The sequence below is a fragment of the Linepithema humile genome, chromosome 6 (genome assembly GCF_040581485.1).
Source record: "Linepithema humile isolate Giens D197 chromosome 6, Lhum_UNIL_v1.0, whole genome shotgun sequence".
Lineage (NCBI taxonomy): Eukaryota > Metazoa > Arthropoda > Insecta > Hymenoptera > Formicidae > Linepithema > Linepithema humile.
In genome coordinates this window covers 24,358,125-24,382,381 of record NC_090133.1, presented here as the reverse complement: position 1 = coordinate 24,382,381, position 24,257 = coordinate 24,358,125, and the positions used below count along the sequence as shown (strand labels likewise).

General features: G+C 35.3%; 1 protein-coding gene across 7 annotated transcripts in view; it reads left to right on the top strand.

Annotated features, from left to right (window-relative positions):
* LOC105672314 (Dpr-interacting protein kappa) overlaps positions 1–9,029 on the top strand; it is a 157,197-nt gene extending 148,168 nt beyond the window's left edge. For 4 of the 7 annotated variants that reach the window (XM_012367207.2, XM_012367190.2, XM_012367206.2 and 1 more), the window contains exons 7-11: positions 1,290–1,427; positions 1,951–2,115; positions 2,625–2,693; positions 3,016–3,084; positions 6,757–9,029. In XM_012367207.2, coding sequence (XP_012222630.1) covers positions 1,290–1,427; positions 1,951–2,115; positions 2,625–2,693; positions 3,016–3,084; positions 6,757–6,905 — 590 coding nt within the window. In that variant the 3' untranslated portion in view covers positions 6,906–9,029. The other 3 variants (XM_012367198.2, XM_067357533.1, XM_012367210.2) reach the window with 3 other exon arrangements.
* The last annotated feature ends 15,228 nt before the right edge of the window (positions 9,030–24,257 follow it).

Genomic DNA, 24,257 nt, shown 5'->3' with positions numbered 1-24,257 from the left:
AAGGAAATTCCAACCATATCAATATAAGTAAAATCTTTTAAACACACAGATAAAGGTTATATTTTCGAAAAATATGTTGAATGATGTGCAATCAAAATGTAGACTTGCTTATAACCCGTAGATTTATCGATAGCTCAGCAGGATGGTTGGAAAAAGGAGATAGATGGAAAAACTATCCTCCGTAGCTCTGTCGAAAGTACATCCGCTGCTAGTAAATCGCGATTTACGCTCGTTCGTAAAAGATGAAACTATGACATGATGCTACCAGTATCGAGAGTATCGATCGAAGGGGAATCAACTGCATATTTTCGCGATACACCAATATCAATTGAGGGTCTTTATATAAATTGATGCTTTTTTTAAAAAAAAAAAGATGTGTATAGTAAGGATCAAGCCTTTTGATTTTGCTGACTAGCTAAATCAAAAGTTGATTTCTTACTAAATCAACTAATTAACTTTTATCAAAATATCAACTTTTTGCAAAATTAAAAGTTTAATTTAAATATCACTGAGAAAATTCAGATTGCATAAAAATAAAAAATTTCTGTTTCATTAAAAAGTTCTTAAAGTATAGTTTTATTTTGCATATACTTTTCATCCTTTTCATTAAACCATCTTTTTCATTAAAACAGTGGATAAAATAACAGCAAATAAATTAAAAAAAAATTTTTTTTAGTTATAATATAAGTTATAAACTCTTTTACAAGTCCTCTGTTGAATCTCCAAACATATCAGTAGAAGCTGGCTTGTGAAAAAGCCAACACGCAGCCCACATTGCATGCAACTGCATGCAATTGCTTATTTTCAGACAGTGCTTTTAACCCCCATAAAAAGCAACTGTTTTGACAACCCCTGAAGCAACTGCAACTGTATGTAGTTGCATGCGATGTAGACTGCGTGCTAGCTGTGCTTTTTCGCAAACGTTTCATAAATTTTCATCCAAAACGACTTATAACTTGGAAGGAAGGTTATTTCTGGACACATGTTTATACAAACTTTCTACATTTTTCATGTTTTAATGAGTCACATTTAATGAGTACGTTCACATGTAATAAATTTATGCTGCTAGTTGACCTAATTATTATTAAATAAAATGTTTCTTTTCGTTAAATAATTACTTTAAATTGTGCATTTTTACATGCGCTAGTTTATTCAGATTGCTAAAATTAATTTAAACCATTAATGATATTTTATTTATTATTATTTTTTTTTGTATTGACATTTTTGCAATACAAAATGTTTATATATATGTGTGTTTAATTTACGTAAATTTAATTTATACTTTACAGTTCCACCTATGCTCTCTATACCAAATCAGTTGGAAGGAGCATATATTGGACAAGACGTTACTCTCGAGTGTCATACCGAAGCTTACCCGAACTCGATAAACTATTGGACAACTGAACGCGGCGATATGATAGTCTCTGGTAATTAAAACAAACTGATATATATAAGTTTTTTGCAATTTTTACATATCTGATGAGTTTTATTATATTTATTGTTCTCGATTTTGCAAAACAACTTAATAATTAAAATAGAAAAACTTTTTAATGTCTTTTAAATATAACTTTTCCAACTTGTTACCTTTGGTATTATTAATTAATTGATAAATAATTATTAATGTAATCACGAATATGCAATGTCCTTAAATATTTGTCTTGGTTTATTTATTGAAATCTATAAATAATAGTTACTTATAAAGAAATTTTAATATTTCAAGAGAGATTAAACAATTTACGTAACCTAATACGTTAAAATTTTATCTCTTTATATAATACACGAAAACACAAAATTTATATATCTAAAAGTAAATTATTATTAACAGTTTTCAGTGCACACAAGTCAAGTATTATAATTTGATAAACATTAATAATAATGCTATTTTTGATCGTATAATTTTGCAATTCTAATTTTAAATGAGAAACGGAGAACCTGGTTTTATTGGCACAGGCAATTCTGTTTCAGGCGACAAGTATGAGGCGGTATCCACCGACAGCGGCTACAACAAGTACATGATGCTGAAGATAAGGAACGTTGGCCCGAAAGATTTTGGCTCGTATAAATGTGTCGCACAGAATTCTCTTGGCGGAACAGATGGCGTTATCAAGCTAGACGGTAAGTTGTACAACAATTAGGACAACGTATGTATATTTGATACGATACAAGGGAATAAAATTAGATAAAAGAAAAGATATCTTGACATATTGAAAACATTTGGCATTAAAAAGTATCGAGCAAGTGCTCTATAACAATGCGGTTTATTTAAGATCGATTATTCGAAGTCGACGTCCGCGCGCTAATGGTGAAATAATTGGTTTCCAATAGTCAGTTACTTAAAGATATTTGAGTCTTCGTCGTTAACGAGCGATGGGCGAGGTCGAGCATATTTCTCTTGTGAGCATCAACTATAATTGCCCATTAAATTTGTGCTAAATATAGACATCATATACAAATCTTCTGCATCGTATGCAGAAGTTTATCAAGAGTTTTGAACATTGCTATTGTTAAATGGAAATTAATGTGAATGAGAAAAGTCTCAATTCTTAACAATACATAAAAGCGGAGTAAATAAGTATAATAAAGCGCGAAAGTTTGTGAGATTTAACTTATTTACCATGATGCAGAAATCCCAGCTCCATCCACAACATCTACGACGCAACCACCGTATTATGCAACATCATCGCACAAGAACGGTAATTAAAGCCACTTTTTGAACATTTATATTTTTCTTCGAGTTATATCTGTGATATAATCGATAAGTACGTACAATATAAGGCAGTGATTAGAAAATTATGTTGTAATCAAAATTGAGCGGTAACACAGCATTACTTTAAATGGCCGAAAACTGTGGATTTCGAAGTATTAGGTAGAATAACGTCTTGTCATAGGATCGAGAGCGAAGCCACCGACAGATACTTATTTCTCGATTCCTAAATAAAACCATCTATTTCCATCCCTCATCCGCGGCAATCGTACAGCACCAATGTAAAACCGCCTTTGTGTAATGCATTTTAGGTAAAAACGGTAACAAGAAATCACGAGTACGACCTTTCGACTACGAGGTCGAGGAATGGCGAAATCCAGGTCAGTAAATATCTATTTTAACACGCTCCGCGTAGAGCCCAGGCATTTCCCACGACGATACACATTCCAGCCAACCGCGATGTCGTTCGAGTAATTAGCGTAATTAAAACCTCGTCAACGCTGTACGATCGGGGGGCCAGGAGAGGAAGATCCTAAGAGAGAAAATCCACTAAATTGGCAATGCTCGGTGATCCACTTTATCCGCGAGAGAATTACTTCGTCGCGTTACTCGGCCCCTTTTATTAGCCAGGAAGGATTCTGCGGTCATTCCCTCCGCTGTCGTAAAATTCAATGGAAGCATATACGTTAAGTAACTGTTTAAGTTTCATGAATAAGAGTCAATAACAATGCAAAATTTTTTGCAACTTTATGCGCATCGCAGACACAATAAATATAATAAAAAATTGAAAAGTTTTTATTAAATGTCTTGTCCAATTATGAAGAACAATAACTAACAATTTTTCTTTTTAATTAATTTTTTTAGTATTCTAGTAAATAATAATTTTTTTCAGTAAAATATTTTTTGTAAGAATTATACTTGCATTATAATTCTGTACACATAAACGCACGGTTGTGTTGCGCTTTTCTACTACAAATTCGCTCGTGTTGATCAGGTTAAGCTGTGAGGGATTATAAGATGTCTTTCGTAACATTTTCGTTTAAGTCCTTCGTACAAGTTTACTATCCCCAGATTTCAAACTTCGGCCACAGTATTCGTTGATGTATTCAGTGATGTATTCAGTGATGCATCCAACCGTATCTCACGCATCGACAAACACGAAAGAGTTATTTGTGTAATGACTGCTGCTTTTCATTTAATGCTTTTAATTGGGAAATATTTTATGTATTTAAAAAATTATCACATACATTTTAATATCTATACATGTCGTGTGGTATGTTCATTGACTCAGATTTCAATTGCAAAAGGCGGATTTTGCACGTTAACAACTTCAGGTTCTTCGCAGATTCTTATATTATATAAGCCAGCTGGCGGAGATTGGCGGCAGAATGCAAGTTCAAAACTCACTTCAAATGACTTCGCTCAAAGATTCCCCCGAGCGTTGGGCCCGTTCTCCCTTCCTGAAGTTTACTTTCAATTAATGAAAAACGAGCTGCGTTGACCCGCGGCCGTCTGCTGCCTCCGGGATCAGAAAGTGGAAGAGAGGAAATGGAGAGAGGCAAACTCCTCCGTTATTTTCTTTCTCTCTCCATGCTCTCGCTGTCGCCTTTTTCTTTCCTTCTCCAAAAATCGATTGACTTCGAGCGTGTCGCTTCATACACACAAATTACGATTAATGTACTGTTTCACTGATACTCCGCACAATTAATCGTATCGCATTTATATCGTTCGTTGTGCAATGGATCGATCGATAAAGGCTGTCTTCGACAGGTCTCGAAGTTATTGGATCGAGTGATTTGCAGCGTTTATCGCAACTAATCAGAAGTTGTTCGGATACGTTTGAACAATTTCAAAGCCACCAAATATAATCAGTGGCAAGGGGAATGTACAGACTGAAGCGTCAGTAAAGATGTTGTTAAAGTGTTGGAAAATGGTTCGTCTGTCGCCGACCATGCGGAAAGTCACGTACAGTGGATTTTACTGGTAGGTGGGAATAACTTTTTCCGAACGGACGTGCGGTTTCGACGTCCGTTTCTGGCGGGCGAGCCAAGGGGCACGATGAACTACTCTCGAGAAACGCCCTGCATTTGGGACGACTATCCGTTAGGAAAAAAGCAAAAAAGGACACTTTCTCGAGTCGTTACATTCCGGCTTTTTGGAAAGAACAAATTTTGTTAATATCGTTCTAAATGTTCCACCAACTGCGCGCAAAAACTATAGAAAAAACATTCATCGGGAAATATTAAAGATCAAATTCCAATTTTTACATTTGTAAAGTGAATATTGTGTTGTCACAACGATTATCGATATAATAGAATTTTTTCAATTTTTATCGAAACAATTTAATATTGAAGCTAATCAAACAAGTAAAAGTTAGGCTTTATTTTGGTAATATCGCTGTTAATAAGTGTAATTTGTTAGAAGAAAGCGGGCCCTAAATTATTCGATAATGCCGTGAGTGCAAGTCATTAAAGTGAATCGGGGTCGTGAAGTTTTATCGCGGCAATAATCGTACATTCTGATGTATGGCTTACCGTCATTGATATATTCGTTTCTATAACATTACTGACTATACATTAGCGCCACAGGTGGCGATGTTGATTCGACTTCAATTCATTTATCAAAGTTCGGACAATCAATAAAAGTTACCGTCAGTAAACGTGAGTTTAATCGGATAAAATGGAGCTTTTTCTAAAATTGCATGCTTTCCGTTTACTTTGCGTAGCAGATATGTTTTCCGAAATTTAATTTTTTACTTCCTAGATTGATGTGTTTATAATTTTATTTCTTTTAATAAATTCGTCGTCAAATCTGTCATTAATTTATATCTCGTGCAACTTTGCATATCAAAGTCTGTCAGTTTTCTTCATCACTATTTCTCTTGATCATTAAACAGTATTATAACATAATAATAAGGCAGATATAATTATTTTATTTACAAAATCAGATTAAAGTATTTTCTCGCGGATGTAGAAATTTGTTGAAACAACCTTATTAAGGTTTAAGGAATTTAAGTGTTCTTAAGCTCCGCAAACTCAATATATCATGACACGCTTCGCGTAGCAGCACTTGGCTACGTATCTCACCGGTGTCTCATCGCTCTTCTCGCCACATAACAAATGAAAAAGCTCACAAGACACATCTGCGAATTACTGCAGCGCCACAATTAATCCAGTAACATTTCATCCGGCGTTTCTTTGACGGTAACGGCTGATAAGAGCCGATTTAACAGACGTCGGATGTATTTAATCTCAAATGAATTTACTCTTCCTGCGTTCTCGGGCACGCCGCTTCTCATCGCCGAGGGTTTTATCTCGTTAAAAAGGGATTTGCGCGAGTTGAACATCGCAGAAATTCCGGCAGAACCGAGAGTTCGCTCGAATTTAATTCCCGGACGCGCGTATAGTCCCCCCTCTCGTTTCGCATTATCCGCAACAACTCCTCGTATTTATCTTCCGTATCCGCTCGTTACTGTACGTGCATGTATACCACCGCGTCGAGAACGAGGCTACCGAGGAAATGAGCCGCCGAGCTTGACGATTTTCGCGTATGCTCAAGCGACACCGGCTATTTGTTCCGGGCGTCGCGCAGCTGGCAAACGGCGGTATAGCGCAGGGTGTTACGTGAAAATACGGCCAAGAAGTTCGTCCAAAACGTGGTGTCGACGGTGGTGGTGTTCGCGGTCAGTGATACAAAGTGCAGACGGTATTTCGGTGGTCGTCTGCCTTGCGGCCAGTTCCATTAGCTAAGGCGAAAGAATATTAGCTTTCAGTCAACGAATAAACTTTTCCTTTTATTAAAGCGACTCGTTTTTCCTTTACTATCTGGGGCTATATTTCTGTCAGATATGCAGTTTACGTACATAGAATTCACGCTTGCGAGCGAGTGAAGGACTCAGCTTTCAGATATATAAGTAATATACAATAATTTATATAATAAACGAGTAAAACTCCTTTTTTTTTTTGGAGATTTCCTCGGCTCTCATCGCCATTTTCAATTGTCCCATGCTGCTCGTAGTGGAACAACCGCAGCGTAGTTTTGTCTGTTTCTAGACTACGATAGGGACTACGGTCAAGCATCGATGAGGCCACCGGGTGAACTGCCGGACGCTCAGAGCCCGGGCGTATCCCATCGAGCGCAGCTCGTCCTTCATCTCTCTCTGAGCCTCCTGTCGTTGCTGCTTCCGGCCATCAGAAGGTGATTCTCACGTCGCGGGAACGGGGCTTCCAGTTCTAGTGTTTATTGGTCGGTGACCGGACCGGAGACGGCTGGTGCGCGCGCGATCACCGGTTTTCGGTGCGCCGTCTCCGGACAAGTGACGGACGAGTGCGACGATGCAGGCCGCGCTTGAAATTATTTTCGTACTAAAACTAAACTTATACAGAGAGCAAAGAAAATATTATATATATATGAATTTAAATATGGATATATAATATGGTCGTATAAGTATGCGGTGGGTACGAAGCTGCGTTTAGACTTTCTCGACTGATCGGCGCTCGTGTGTCGCCCAGTGAATCGCCTTGGTTATCCCGTGTGGACGAGCTTTTCGCGTTCCGACCGTCTCGCGATGATCTTTCCTACGGAATCTCGAGAAGAGATGCTGCGGTGCAAGTATTGAAAGGGACTCGTCATCCGCGATGTCTTTCTACGGGGTGATTCTTCGCTGAGTATTTCGGAATACAAGAACGCCGAAATTTTACGCTGGAAACTCAGGAGATCTCGATGAGTAAGAATTCTCGCCCAGCGTGTTCACCCCTTCTTTTCTACTGTATCGGAATGGCTAGATTAGCGAAGCTTGATATCTCGGACACAGTTGAGACGGTAAATCTTACGACGCTTCGACAAAATTGTTCTGGTATGGATATTTCTCTTGTAATAATACGCGGCTTCCAGAAATGTTTTGATTCACGATCGGCGGTCTATTGATGTAACGTTCCCCGAATACTATTCAACTATTCATAATTATTGTCTGAATGTATTTTTCACTCATATTCATTGGATTCCAATATGCTGTGGTAAACAATATTTTATGTATTTTGCCACGATTCGCCAAGCTATTCAATAATCATTAGATGCTAATTCATTGTTTCCGTTCTGTTGGAAAAAATCGAAAAAATTCAACAGACCTTCTTATTATTATTTTTATTTGACGTATGCATTTTTATCATATCACGAGGAAGACACGGGAACTGTATTCAGTAAATATATACGTACGTATAAGACGGTAAACAAAAGTATAAATAAACGAAAAAATAAATATATATATATATATATATATATATACATATAGATATATATACACATACGTATGGATTGTAGTTGTGTCGAAAAACGCATCGCTCGGTAATTAGTTATTCGATTGGTAAGGCGTGCACGTATATAATCCGAGCATAACATGCGTTTCGCGAGGCATGATTATTAACAGAATTCGACGGAAATTTGTAAGTTTGCGCCCGAATATGTGTCCTGGGGAAGGAATTAACGCTAGACATCAAGTAGCCTCGAATCATCGACGACGGTGACGCAGAGAGCTTCGTGGCTTCTTTTTGTGCGATTTCTGACATTTCGATAAAATGAAATACGCCGGGGTTTTCGTCGCAGTTGCACGACCGTAATTAGAAAACGGTGACAATTCGGAAAAGTGCAGTGGGCCCTTGTTGCAATGATTAATGTTGAATATATATATATCGAATTCGTTGTTTTCGAAAACTGATTGGCATCTCTGAAAGCTCGTAATACTCGTGCGCGCAAAATCCACTTCTCGTTTTGTCGTGCGCGCGATGCGAGTCCGCGCTTAACACGGACAAACTGTGGAGAACTTGCTCTACAACGCTTTAACCACTTTGAATCTCTTCTTACGTTGTACCTGATCATATGAATTGCCATCATCGTTCGATCTCAGGCGAAGCGGATGTGAAATATTACGCGCCTTTCCCTGTTAATTCTGTAAATATTGTAGATATGTTGTGCTGTGATCAGTCTGGATCGTCGTCTTTGAGAGGATGACTCGAGGCTGCGCTTGTTAAACCGAATGTAGAGGCGAGTGTTGTGAATATTATATACTGTTTGAGATGACACGACGGTGTTCGTACGATAACGTCGTTCAGTAGAATACCAAATGAAGCTGCCGCAATCGTAGCTATATCTCAAATTAAATTATAATAATGTTATTAATGTATCATGTCCGACGATTTCACTATGTCAAACGATTTTTATGTACCACATGTGCATCGTCTCTGATGACACACAAATCGATGATTAGATGTAGATAGTGGAACTGTCGGCCTGTATATCTTAATAAATCGAGTACATGACTGCTATTATACATGCATTGTTCATTAATAAACATCCTTATAATAAGATAAATATTTAATTAATATATTTTCATAATAATTTTGATACGCTTTCATTAATATTTTTTTATTTATATTGTATAATTGATTCACATATTTTTCAGCATTTTTTTCGAGAAGAAAAGATTGAAGGAAAAGAGAAATTTCTGACAAAGGTAAGTATCACTAATTGTTTATGCATGTAAGCTAAAGCTTATGTAATATTTATAAAATGTAGATTTGAATAGTAATTAAAATAAAAATTTGAATATATTAAAGATGGTACAGTATATACGCCAATTTGTTGCTGTATCAATAAATAAAGTTATAATTGCTCATCTGTGGAATTATAATTAACATGGATCATTAATGAATTCTTTTATCTACCTACATCTTTATTTAATTAGTAAAGATTAATATCGATAATGAATTGTATATATAATTAATTTTAATCAAATTTTAATTAAAATTAATATGTATATGAAAATGGACAAAGCCAATAAGCAATAAATTTTGATAAATAATATATTGCTACAATTAATTTTGATTTTTAAGAATTTTTATTATTTTCTATGGATCAAATTTAACGTTGTTATCAAAAGATATTTTAATATCACGTTAGACATATTTTTTGAAATACGTTTAACAAACAGACATATATATTCTTGGAAGAGTAAAATTCTGCTTTAAATTTTAACAATGTAAAAAATGATTGCGTACAACATATAATACGCGTATTACGTTTAATTATTATAATTAAAAATTGTCATTAATACGAACACATATTCTTCACTAATTCATAAGTATATAAACAATGTGCTGAATTGAAAAATTATTCATGCATCTATTATGAACATAAAAGGCTCTATTATATATTAATCTCATATGTGACATGCACCATTGAACGAAATTAGAGTGGAAATAATCCCATCGTTGCTCTTTGAAGTCATTATCCGCAATATATTCACTTTTACATCACGTAATTAATTGATATGTATTAATTATAATCTTCTATCATTTTCAAACATATTATGTATAAATATTAAGTATTTAACATTGTATTTTAAAAAAATGTTCTAACGTAAATAATTAGAATTTTCGCCAAAATTACTGCATTTATTTGTGTAGGTATATTATAGTATAACGCTTTGTATAAAATTTGAATGAATAAATGCTCATTGTCAATGCAAAAATTACTTTTGGAAAAATAGCAATGGTTGCATGATGTATTAAATTATTGCCGTACCAAGAATAATTTTATTTATTATATTGCTATAATAAATTCTTTATTATCTGTCTTTAAAAATCTCTGAAAAAAAGAATTTAAAATAAAACACCACTATTGCACTTTCTTTTCGTCTTTCGTTCCGTAACGATAGTAGCAATCGATCTTCTCGCCAAACTCGAAAGATAAATACTATACAGTTCCTTGTTCGCAAACTTTTTCCATGGAACATAGCAACAATGCCTGGCCGATACTTAAAATGCCTTTCTGCCTACATTTTGTATTTTTTAATTTTTAAATTGTTTTTATTGTATAATCATAGATATTCCTACTAAATAGATTAATAAACATTCATAGATTTCAAATTAGATGAAAACAGACAGTTATCAAAATTTAGATTCTCTAATATCGTCAGACATAAATCGAGCCAATTTGCTATTAAAAGTAATTTTAAACAAGTTTTAGATTCGATCCATGTAAAGCGCAGAATTGCGCAATTTTAAATTTAGTTTACAGTGATATAAAAATTCAATCTCTACATTAATTCACAGGCGGTTTCAATTTATACACTTGTGCATTGATCAGATTTATTTTTGTTAAAAAATTTTGGATGCATAATAAAACATTGCAGCGAAATTACACCGAATTCAACTTGGATTCTGTTATACTTGATAAGGACAATGATACCCTTGCTTTGAACAAAGATACGCCCACTGCCTGCTGGGCACACGTGATAGGCAAGCCGAATAAATGCGAAGTGATCATGCGAGCTGTTGCATACCGTGCTGTTCACTAAGATATAGATATGTTAAATTAATATAGACAAGTAAAATTAAATTATATATTTATATATGAGATATGAAAGAAAAATTACGTTCAAGATGTTTTAGAATTATCGCATTATTCTTTTTAAATTAATTTTTCCTAACGTAATATTCTAGAAGACACTTTGTCTTGTTTTCGTCTTATATTAAGTATCGTGAAAATAACTAAATAATCAGGATAAGATTCTATTAAAATCTTAATAAATTTAAAATTTATTATGCGAAAAAAGTGTTCTATTATTTAATGTTTTGCTCTTCCCGAGTGGCATGTCGCTCAAAACAAAATGCATCGATCCCAGCGGAGGATTTCGGCAAACAGGTTTTCTGCGTTTCATTTCGCGGTTATTTACGTACATGCGATTTTGCAAATCCGGCATTTGCCTCGCTGTATATTTCAACTGAGGATTGCCGCTGCGGGCAAGCGAGAGTGCGGTTACGTGCGCGTACATATCGGTGCAACCGGCGAGAAAATGACTGGCGATTAAAAAAGAGAGTTGGGAAAAAAAGCGGGGTCAGCGATTCGAGGTGGACGCACGACGAACAATCAATCAACTCGTGTACCATTTATTTTTTTTTTTCTCCCTTCTTGGGATCAGATCGGCGTGGTGACGAGGGGAAATGGTCGACAAGCGGTTCTTCATGATATGATCGCCTAATACGAAATTGGACAATCGCGGCGTATAACCATATCTACAGTGATAAATTTATATTGATGACGAATTTATATTATGTCGTTGAACTATATAAGGCAAACTGTTAAGAGACTTCAACGCTTATTGCAGTTGTTCTGTTATTAATAAACGATGCCGACAATAATAATAAATAATTCAATAGCGACCATGACAATGATTGCCTTCTCGATACGGCAACCCCTCGATGGCTGTCCAACTATGTATATCCCTCCCTTACATCGACATTTCGGGAGTTACTAATTATGGGACATTATCGACTCGCGGAAGTTAGTACAGTCTCCTATTCTCTACCCCTGAGCGGCCATTACTGGTCGTACGAACATGTTCAGAGCACTCCTGACGGCCCGAATATCAAAATTGATGTTCTATCCAGCTTAATAATTCGCACCGACTAAATTAGTGAATTGGTGCTTTACGAGTGGATTATTCTTGTGATGTCTCGATTATTACGAAAAGCTTCGCTACAAATATAGGTAAACTAAATATTAATACCTGTATATATAAGCGCAATACATTTTAAGATTTATTAAAATAATAATTATTTTTTTGTGTTAAAGAACTAATGATAGAAATATAACAATTACAATTGAAATTGCTGCAATCACAACTGCTCGAAGAGAGTAAGACGTGTTTTAATAAAGTATAAACTTTCTAAAAGAAATGTAAGTAAATTTAATGTACATTGTATATCATAAGAGAAACAGACACAAATGTAACAAATTCTAAAAAAAACAATAAGAAATAAATATATTCTGTGAATATAAAAGTTATGCAATCTTAAATAATCTTTGCAGAGATGAAAATATAAATACGTGTTATTTTAAGAAATATTTTTTACGAAAGCTGCTACTATTTTGCTTCTTATGTAAACACGAGACTCTGATCCAGAAGTTTTGTTATCACGTTAAAAATAACGCGAATGGTGTTCATTCAATTGTTGATTGAAGCATCGACAAGGATTGTTCGGAATAACAGAATCAATTTCTGAAATTGCATAAAGCTATTTTTCATCGGCTCTCACTGCGATTGAACATTCGGCCAAAATAATGCAACGGACAGGAAATGCCTTATGGTTTTCGGATCAATTCGCTTTGGACAGGTAGGAACGTAATCTCGAAAGTGTCTCTCCTGTAAGTCCTGTGGGAACGACTTCAGTTCGAATCTTGTACGATGGTGTACGCGGCCATGTGAGCATCCCGTTCTACCTCTCAGCTTCCACTTAGTTTTTCTTTTTCTTTCGCAACGAAAACTAAAGTAAGCCATGTCAGAATTTGATTTGGCTGTCATAATCAGATGGAATGATTTTTATCTATATGTATGCTTGCAATTTCCGTTTCTAATGCATTTCTATTTGCCGGTGAATAACAGCGTTAATTAGTATTGGAACAATTTACGTTTTTTATCATTGGTAATAATTTAGTCATAAACTTAAATAAACTAATTTACCTTGTTTGTTTAAATAAACTAATTTGTTATAACGAGTTTCTCCTCCCATATCATAGAAAATGATATTCTTTATTGATTATAACTTAATCAAATGACAATAAAAGGTATTTTCATATTGTAATAATTAGATATCATCATTTTGCGAAAATATATGAGATGAAATTTATTTCCATCTGTACGTACAAGAATTAAAATGGAAATTTATAATACGTTGTGAGCATACATATGCGCATATTTAGTATAATAATACCATTTAATTAAAAGATCGATGGGCTAGTTTCGTTATATTTATGTAATATGCGTACAGCTTGAAGAATTGAATATCCTACAGTTATTTTATATCTATTAACATATATTAAGAATTTTATAATTCTATTCTTATCATGATTACAAAGAATATGCAAGTTCAATTTTTATTAATTTTTATATTGCGCTGCGATTGATAGCAAACAAAGATTGGAATGAGAAGAATGGAATATTTAGACATTGCGGTGATTTATTTATACGGACAGACATGAATGGTAAAAATATTGGAAACGAGACTAAAAAATATATTTTTGCAAATCTCGTTTTTTCAACTTCCTCAATTATTAATCCTTCAATTATTAATGAGAGTTTTTTGTAAATTCTTTCGTTCCGTAATGTTTATTTACACACGATATATGATGTTCTTTAGGATAATATTTCTTGAAACGCAAGTTTGAACGTAACGCGTTTCTTTAGTTATACTCGCATGCGCATTTATTGAAGTAAAGAAGAAAGTAGTAACTCATAAAAAGAAGTAAAATGAGGAAGGCGGACGCAAGAACAAAGATGCAACACGTATATAAACGAGCCGAAGGTAACCTGAAATATGAAACGGAGCGAAGCAGCTGACGTTACCGGAGCTCATGTCACATTATTTTTGCACGCAGCGATGCGCAAGTCGCGCGGAGTCAGCAATAAGCACGATTTTTTCCCTAGGCCCATCCGGCAGAATCCGAATAGTCTCTCGTACGTCAAAAAATCCTATTATCCGGCGTTGATCCTCTCTCGTCGAGATAGAAGAGATCGGCAGACGAGCTCGTCCAGTTTTGTTCGCTTCTCTCCTCGACGTCGCTCATTGCCTGGAATTGAATCGACCTGACGAGGTCACTTCACACGGAGGACTTCGCGTGCCGCCCTTGTGCAATCTTTACGATGAGATCATTTCTGCGCGCGATATTCTGAATCCGAGCCAAGTTTTAGATCAGTGCAAATGTTATTATAGAAATTATGTTACGCAGGTAAGGGTATCGATCGCAGCGTGATCTCGAGTTTAACTCGAATTTAAATCTTTAGATGCTGATTATATTTTGAGCAAACGCGAAATGTCAGATGTGGTCTCTATCAGTGTGCAAATGATTAATAAGATATTTTAATGCAAACCATGTTAATGGTTGTGCTATTTAGCAAAGTAAATTGCTTCTAAATGTGGCTGATAAATCTAAATTGAAGAAAAAATGAATTAAAGAGACTGTAATTATTCCAGCGCCAAACCGTAATGCATTATGCAAGCCACTCAAACACCGCCGAGTCGTCGCCGTAATAAAGAACAATGTCTGGCTCAATTTCAGTCTCGTTTTCTAAGAACTTTTATCACCCGCGCCCGTCATAAATAAATTATGTCTCCGCGATATCTACGTATTCTACTCTCCTTTCGTCCTCATTGCAATCTCACGTCGCTCGCTATCAACCGTATCATGTTTAATATATAAATTGTATCAGTTGTTTCATCAAATTTTCCGCAAACACAATTTTAATCTTACACTTATCGATTTCATTATTCTCTAATAAAGTGGCTAGACAGATGATTTAAAATACATTACTACTATTTAATTACTTATACTGCATTAGTATATATAGTATATATCGTTTACATTAGACTAGACAAGTACTTTTGACAAGAAATTTAAGAATTTATAAAGTTGCGGGCGTATAAGTAATGATAACGATAATAGATATTGTTTAAAAAATAATAATATAAAATATAATACTACAAAAATTTGATGTAAATTATAATGCTTGTTATTAGATGCATTGAAATATTTTCTATATAATAAAGACAGTAATGTGGAAGTAATAGAGAAGACGGTCTGACTAGATGACATCTGAATCCACTTAGTGATCGGTAATTTCGTTCTCTCAAACGGAAATTAATGGCTTGTCCCGAATTGTACAATTAGATGCAATTAGTCGAGTCTCGTTTTATTTGAATCGTCGGTAACTAAGAGATAAACGTACTCCTTTCGCCATTGCTACTAGCTTCCGCTTCTATATACTAAATCGAAGATTCTTTCCTCCAATCCTGTATTTATTCACTAAGAATTTCACCGCACAACTCTAACGTTGAGATTCCATTAAATTCTATGAACAAATTAAAGATTTAATCGATCGGCATATAATCAAATTATCGTATTTGTGTCTTCCGACTGCTTCTATTAGAAAAAAAATAAAAAATATTCCGTGCATGAGCAACAATATATTATATAAATATATTATATAAATATATTATATGATAAAAAATTTAATTATAGTTTGGTTAATTTATTATTTAATTATATTTTATATAAAAATTTTTATATAATTTTTATAAAATAATTTAAATAATTATTTATTATTTTTTTATAATTAATATCGTAAATGATAAATTTATGAAAATAAGATACAGTAATTTAATTAATTATAAATAAAATTAGTGCCAGCAATTTCGGTTAGACCAATTATAAAAGTAAACTTTATTTAATTTGATATGAGTTAAAAATATAAATTATTATAATTATAGTTGTTTTTTTTTAGTAAAATATAAATTACAATTAATTATTATTATTTGAAGGTATATATAAAAAATATATTAATCTTTATAATAAATTAGAATTAGATATACCCTATTATTAAAGAATAAAAAGGTAATAGATTGAAGTATAATATTAAATGTAAATCATTAAATTTATATAATTTGGTATTTTTTTAATTAGAGAAACTTGTTTGGTAAATGATAATCCGCGAGTAGATTTTTATAATAAATATCTGCTACATAATAAAGACAGTGAATATAGAGAGGAAGGTCTGACTAGATAATGTCTGCATCTACTTAGAAATTAATTAAATGCATATATGCATACCGTCGGATAACAAATTTCTTGTTATCGCAAAGCGCGCACCGAAAAAAGATTTCATAGATGTAACTAATTCATACGTAATCTCTCAGTTAAATGTTACTTCAATGCTGCCGTAAGTACGTCCGAGAAGATTTCAGGAACCTTGAAGGTTGACCGCCGTCCACGCGCAAAGGCCAGATGTTGCCGTTAAACGCGACTCGGAGGTGTCACGCGACCTTGAAGACGCGCTCGTGTTCGCACCGATCTTTCGAGAGAAGATTTTACTCACCGGTAGCGCGCTCGGCAATTGCATATTAAATGCGCCCGTATTCCCTTGTCTGCTAGCCCTCGTCTCCGCGCCCCGTGTTCTCGCCTTTCTAGGATAGAATCATGAAATATGGCCACGCCATAAGAGAACCGCCGGCGCGAAAATACTATCGCTTTCCAATAGTACGTTACAGAACGTTGGAAAAAGGAGGGATTGCACGAGGGGCAGGAAAGGGGAAGAGGGTGGCGCGAAAGCGATGAAGGAGAGAAAGTGGAAATGAGCGCGAGCGAATAAAAGCGAGAAAGAGAGAGAGAGAGAGAGAAGAGGACGAGGAAAGGTGGAAATAAGCGCTATCCGAAGAAACTGAAAATATCGTCCGTTTTGCGGCACTCTCTCGGCCATATGGTGACCGGCATATATCATATTAGAAGCCAATTTTTAACTTGGTGGGGGCACATTTCACGCGATAGTGGCGGTTATAACCATTTGCTGCTAAAAATCCAATGAATTGATGGGTAGGGGGCGGGGGGACGGACCAGGGGTGACAGGGGGTCCGATCGTTTAAGGAGCAAAAAGGAGTTGGACGTACGGTGCGCCCACTGACTTCTTCGGCTCGCCTGGCCAAAGGGAAACGACCGCAATATCTTAGGGTCGTAAGTACACACGGAGTCCACCTCGGCAAAGACCTCGCTGGCCCTCATAAATCTTACGAGGCCGAGCCCCTTCGCGATTTCCCTTTCCTCTCTTTTTGCTGCGTTCTCACTCTTTTCGCGACGCGAACGCTCTAAATATTGTTTCTGTGGATACGAAAGACCCTATGCAGAGAGAGAGAGGGATTTAAGAACAGAGTGAGACTCGCGGCATACGATACCGCGATCATATCCGATGTCGTTGTACTTAAAAGTCATAATATATGTACTTATAATAATGTCAATTGATACGCGACGCAATTGATAACGCAATGCATAAGTTCGAAGTTTATGCGGTATTCCAGCAAATCTATTAAGAAGTTTAGATATACTGTTATTCGGTCGGGATTGAAATTCCGATATTCAGTCTGTAAACTATGGCAATTGTAGTATTTGAAGGATAGTACATATAACTTAAACAACTATTGCCGTAAATACGTCAGCACTATTCCCATTAAGCAGCATCGGACGTTGAATCATACTGCAATAGGTATGATACTTCATCGATATTTCAGTGGGAAGATCAATATCTTGAATCTAAGTTGTAGCGCCCTTTGTTTTCAAATTTCTTAGTTTCAACGATGTGCTATGCTTTTCTGTGGCTTTCACTTTTTGCATAATAAGCATAAATTCTAAATACAAAGAAAAAATCCAAAATGCTTTTTTTTCTAATGTTATAAATAAATATCTACATATTCAGAATTGCTGTATGCAATCGCAAAAGAAGTGACAATCGATCGAAAACTTGTAACTTGTGAAACAAAATGCATTCTGTCTCGTCGAACGCTGTCTAATCTAATTTAGCAAGCAATACGTAGGATTCACGCGAAATACAAGCCGATTCAATATAAAAGCCACGTGAAGCAAACAAGATTTCGTGCAGAAACACGACTTGATCAGCCAATCCTCCAAGCCAATATTGGCATTGCATTGGCAAACTTAACCGTATATTTTCCTGTCCAGCGAAATTCGCCCAATCATGAAATTCGACGTTAATGCCAACGTATGAATCTTACACATTACTTATAGGTGTGCATTGCGTGACGTTTAAATTTGCGGGCTTTCTCACGTTCTGATGTTTGTCTGTATTATTCTCGATATTATTATACATAAGTCACAGCGTGTTACTGATAAGTCACGATAAAAATAATTTATTGCTGCAATTGTGCATATGTGTGTCTTGGAAAACTCACGATAATATAAATCAACTTTAATCTTTGATATAAACATAGTCATCATACAAATCTGCGAGCACATGATGCTACGCGCTGCAGCTCCATTATCTATTTAACTATAGGTACACAAAAAGGAACGGAATGGCGGATCGATAATCTAACGTAGTAGTAACTTATATTCTTCTTCTCGTTCTCTTACATAATTCATAACGAATGGTTTATGGGTTAGAAGAGAACATTAGTCCGACGAAAAGGCAACTTTTGCCAGCAATTGCATCGTTTCAAAGAAAAACGTGTTATGCGTCATACTGTATACATATCATACGCGAAGTGATACTTCGAGTATGATTGATGGAACTCGCACACGATGGCTTTTTTGTTCGCAGATCGTACGATGATAGCATTTTCAACGCTTTTTACGCAGAATACCAGAATTAACTGCTAATCCTATTAAATTTTCCAACACTGTATCGTACTTTGACAAAAGTGATACATTTTCAGATATAAAATAACTACTTCAACAATACTGTTGAAAGTAGGATAATGAAATTTTTCGATTTTAAATGCATTAGTTATGAAATGGATAAAGCTTCGATATTTCCAGAATTGTGTCATAAAGATTTTAAGAACACACGTTGCAATTGAAATAATATTGATTTCCTTTCATTTTTAACAGGCTAAGTTAAAAATGAATGTATATATGGAATATGTTGAAATCAGAAAAAAGTATCAACTTACATAATGAACATTTTTTTTTTAAGTATTTTCGACATAAAGCGTAATATGTAAAAGGAAGTGAGCTTCAATTACTTGCTCATTATTTATGCAGAAAAATTCTTAAATAATAGATTAGCTTTGTCAGCAGTGTACATCGCATTAATTTCTTTATTGATAAAGACTGAATGCTAAAAAGCATTCCGTATAACTAGAAACATTAGGAATATTTATTCCTATAAAAATAATTATTATTTGACATATAGTACACACATGATACTGTGCAGCAAGGAGCTCGTTAATCTTCACTAGATGCGTTCCTCTAATGACGGGAATCCCTCTGTTATCTCGTTGGCCTCCCCATGAGCGCACTCAGTCTCAAATTAACCATAATGAAATAACGATCTCACGTTCCCGACGTCAAGAGGATCCTGACAAAACGGTCTCGGCGCCCTGTTATCTTAGACGAGAAACGGTACCGAGATTTCGCGCTATTACAAGAGAAAGCAAGAACGCGGGATTATATTTCGAGGATTTCTTCTTTAATGGCCGTTACCGACGCTCGCTTTATTACTACGCGGCGTAATGATAATAACGTGTACGACTGTAAGTCATGTAATTGCGCACCTCTCGGCTCCGGCGTCCATGCGCGCGTGACAGTATACCGCCGACTATTTCGCATAGTGCACTTTGATGTTTCATTCTCGGTGTCGTTCTCGCGTCATACATACCACTTGTAAGAGAATATATCGCGAAGTTTGGCAGCTCCATAAATTGCGCTTAGCGCGGCGCAAATTCATCCGAACGATGTCGTACGCGAGGAAATCGGCAAAACGTCCGGGAGTGCCGATCGACTATCTCGGGCGAAAATACTCTGAGAGTAATCAAGGCACAAGGCATCTATCGCTCGCTATGTATTACAAAGACTGATGCGGCGAGGTGCTACGCGCGGCCCGGGAGAAAAGCGTTTCCACCATGTATCCAGCGGCATAACCACGGCGCGAGGAGAACGGCTGCACATAAATTTCACGCTAGCCCTGGGCTCCGTAAACTCAGATTTACTACTGAAATCTGGTTGAAGTCTAACGTGTGTATCTGCTTGTGTATCGCGAGTGGAGCCACGCTCTCGATAAACATGCGAACATGGCAGGCGTGTGCCGTCAGTTATGACTTACGATTAGCCGGAGCTTCGAGTTTTTCAGTTAAACGCAGAAAGGTTACCTTGTTATCTGCGCTGCGCATTTCTTGCGTATATATTCATTACGTGGATACCGTGGTGCTATAAGTTTAACGGCTAAGTCTTAATTTTTAAGCCCGCTTTATCTCCCGCATTTAGCCCCGGCGAAGTAAGAAAATTTGTTCTTTTGCGACCATTTAACGACTCATTTATCTTTCAACTATATCCCCGCACAACACAAGCGTGCATTTTAATAAAGGCTAATGTGAATCTTTATCATTTAAACTTGTGTATGCATTGAAATGTATGAATGGATACTTAATATACATCAATGGATAGACGCATATCATACATATCTTAATTATATTATTAAAATCAAAATTTATAAAATTGTATCACAATTTATAGTATGACAATATCTCTTTTTAATTTGTTCAATTTGTTCAACATGAACATTTTCAAAGCAAATTATAAACAATAATAAATAAAGTGCACTTTGGTAATTGGTAGCTCGTGCACGTGCTAGGGTGAATTAATTAGGTCGAAGCGTATTCAATAGTTCGTCGAGTTCGTGTCTTTGATCGTTCAGCATTGCCGGACAGGACTTGTTCCACCATTTACTTTCATCGAGTAGCTGTAAACTCATGATTGCACTCTCCTTGACACGACCCCGATTGAATTAAACTTTAGTTTCTGCGATGTTTAAATGCATATACATTTTGATACAAATATATAAAGTTTAAATGAATATTCCAACAGATGTAAAATTCATTTTTATATTTTAAATTATTTTATACGCGGTTCAGTATTCATATCTATTACTGATTTATTATTTTAACACTGAATACCTTATTTGATTTTGTATTTATACATTTTTTTTAAATTTGCAGATAAAAACATTTTTCTCTTTTTGTACACAAAAATTTTTGTATACAAAAATAGAAGTTAAAGTAAAACAAAATAAAAAACTTTGTAAATTTTAAACGATGTATAAGTTATGACAAAATCCGAAATAAAATTCTATTTATAAATTTATATGCTGTCTATATATGTATATGTATATATATATATATATATATATATATATATATATACATATATACATATATTGTATATATAATGCAGGAAACATTTGAAAAAATAGAATACACACATAAAATATATATCAGAAATATGTATTTTCCGATTCTTTTCAAGTGCTTTTTCTTGTACAAAATTATAAATAGATTTTTATCATAAATTCTGTCGCAAGTTCTAAATTGTTTATAGTGAGCTTACAATATTCAAGATGTTGAAAATTATCGATTAAAAGGATGATATATTAAAAATAGATAAACGTTTAAAATTAACATTTATATTTATAAACTTAAGAAAAATGAAAACTTTTCGATAACAACTGCAGAATTTCAAGAGAATTCTTGTTTTAAGAAAACATTTATATATAAAATACAAAATAGTATTTTAATTACTTAAACATTTTCAGGTAACAATTGAAATATTTCCTTTAATTGAACGACAGTTGAAAAGTTTTTAAAAATGTATAATAATAAATATATGTATGATTCTGTAATCGTATTAATGTGTATGTGTAATATAAATTTATATTTATAACATACTGACATTTCGATCGATTGACGTAAAATGCAGGAAATTCAGCCAATTTCGATACATAGCAAATGATTATGCACTTACATTTGCTATAGAACAGTCGAGCAATTATTCTCCTCTCTGCGTACAATCACCATTTATGACATGGCGTAATTCTTTCTCAAAACTCGTGAAATCGCGCTCTGTGGGGCACAACGGACCCGTCACAGCTCTGCCTTTTATTTTTTGTGAAATCCAATGTTACGGTCGAATGCATCAGGAAAGCTCTATACCCGTCCAGCATGCCCAGCTTGCTCAGCGTGCACAGTTACAATTTCCCGCGTCGCATAATTCGCGACTATTTATTTGCCCTGAATATCAGACCGTGATTTAATGTACAATCACGCTGTGCGCGAGCTACGTTAATGGTTATTTAATTGCGTGAGCGAGCAGCGCGATATAGGATTACAATCACTGTTCGTTTGTATGCAAAATGTAGCTGCCCGGATACAATAATCATCCATTGACATCTTGCACAACGATTGCGCGACACCACCGCCGTACTCATCCCTCAACGAGTGATAAACCCTCGGACTTACGAACGGTGGGGTGTAGTCGAAAAGAGCCGGAATGATCGTCCTTCCGATAGGGCAGAATGACTCCACGAGATCACGTATACCAAAAGAAAACTTAGCGACCGTGTGGGAGATCAGTTACAAGAGAGGTCGTCGGGCGATCGCTGCGATGGACGATCGAGACGAAGTCGAGGGGACGTGCGCTCGCGAGAGGAGGATGGGAAAAGCATTCGGGATTTAAAAGAAGTCTCAGCACCCGGTAACTCCTTTGTCGAATGCGATGCGAAAAGAATGATCGGACCGAGTCGGCTCTTCCCCACTGAAGATGGAAAGGTAGAAGAGGAAAAGAGAAAGAGGGGTTGCCGAAGCGGTTCGGTTTGGTTCGGGGCACGACACCTGCTCCCGGAGTTTCCAACTATCCGTTAAGGTCCGGCCGTCCGGGGTCAGGAAACCACCAGCCAATTTCTTTGAGTGCCCGGAGCCGGGTAGTCATCGTCCCCGATGTCCATTGTGCTCCTATTGTGATCGGATATCAGCGTTATTTTTGCCTGAATTGCAGAAGAGATTCCGTTCTCCCTATCCAGTAGCAAACTACATACGCATCACTAAGCTTTCAAGATCCCGTATAGTGGTAAGAAACCACAAACCCGGCCGATTGAGCGATTAAAGTATACTAACTTTTACGGTCATTCTAGCAATATGTCTAGATTACGATCCAGACTTTTTACATTTAAAAAATTGTGAATTTGTTGAGCTTTTTATTTATATTATTCTATTAGTGATAAAAATAATTTAGTATAGATACATTTTTTTATTTAATTTACATAAGATAATTGCGTAATTAGCAAGCAGTTAAAAAGTGTATCCTATTTTAATAAATATTTATATAAATTTTTAATTATTTGTCAGTCGTAAATTTTGTGAATTAAATTATACACCTATAATCAAGACACAAAAAAATAAGTATAATAAAACAAATATGTATTTAACTGTTCAAGAACGAATATAGTCAAGTATCTGTTTTATCATTATCATATATTTGTCTTTAAATTGCTTTTAAACAAGCTGAAAGGAGCGAATATAAGTTATGAAATTTGTAGCGTAGCATTATTTTATGCGATTCACCTTGTACGATGGAAAGAGACGCTTTTAAGATGCTCGAGAGTACCATTAGAAATATTTACGTCACTCTCTCAAGGAATGACGTTAAGGTTCTTAGGAGTATTATTCGCGTCCTCATTATTTTTAGTGAAAATGTCGTTTAGGTTTGCGTTGTTATTTGTTTTAAGTACACTCGTACACAAATAAAAAACTTTTGTATAGAAACTTATGAGAACATTGTTTATGCAAATAATTGTTAAGAAATAATATTTTAAAGTATGGATGGTTTTAAAACATAATTATCTCTCCGCTCGCTGTGTAAACAGGTACAATCTATTAAATTCGAGTAAGACAAAAATTATAACGCAAACACATTAAACCAAAAATATGGAACATCTGAAAATGAGATTACGACGGTACAGGCGATGTCTAACTAGCGAGACGGTACAAGTTGCGGAGATGCACAAAAGACAAGGAAGACGTGCACTAAATTGGCTCAGGTAGAAAGTTTAAGAAGCACAAGAAAATTTTCTAAAGCGCTAAGAAGCTTGAGTGGTAATGGGAAGGGGTTGGGTAAAGGCCCGGGGAGATGAGTTGGGAGACCTGAGATGAGAGACACAACTTACGTT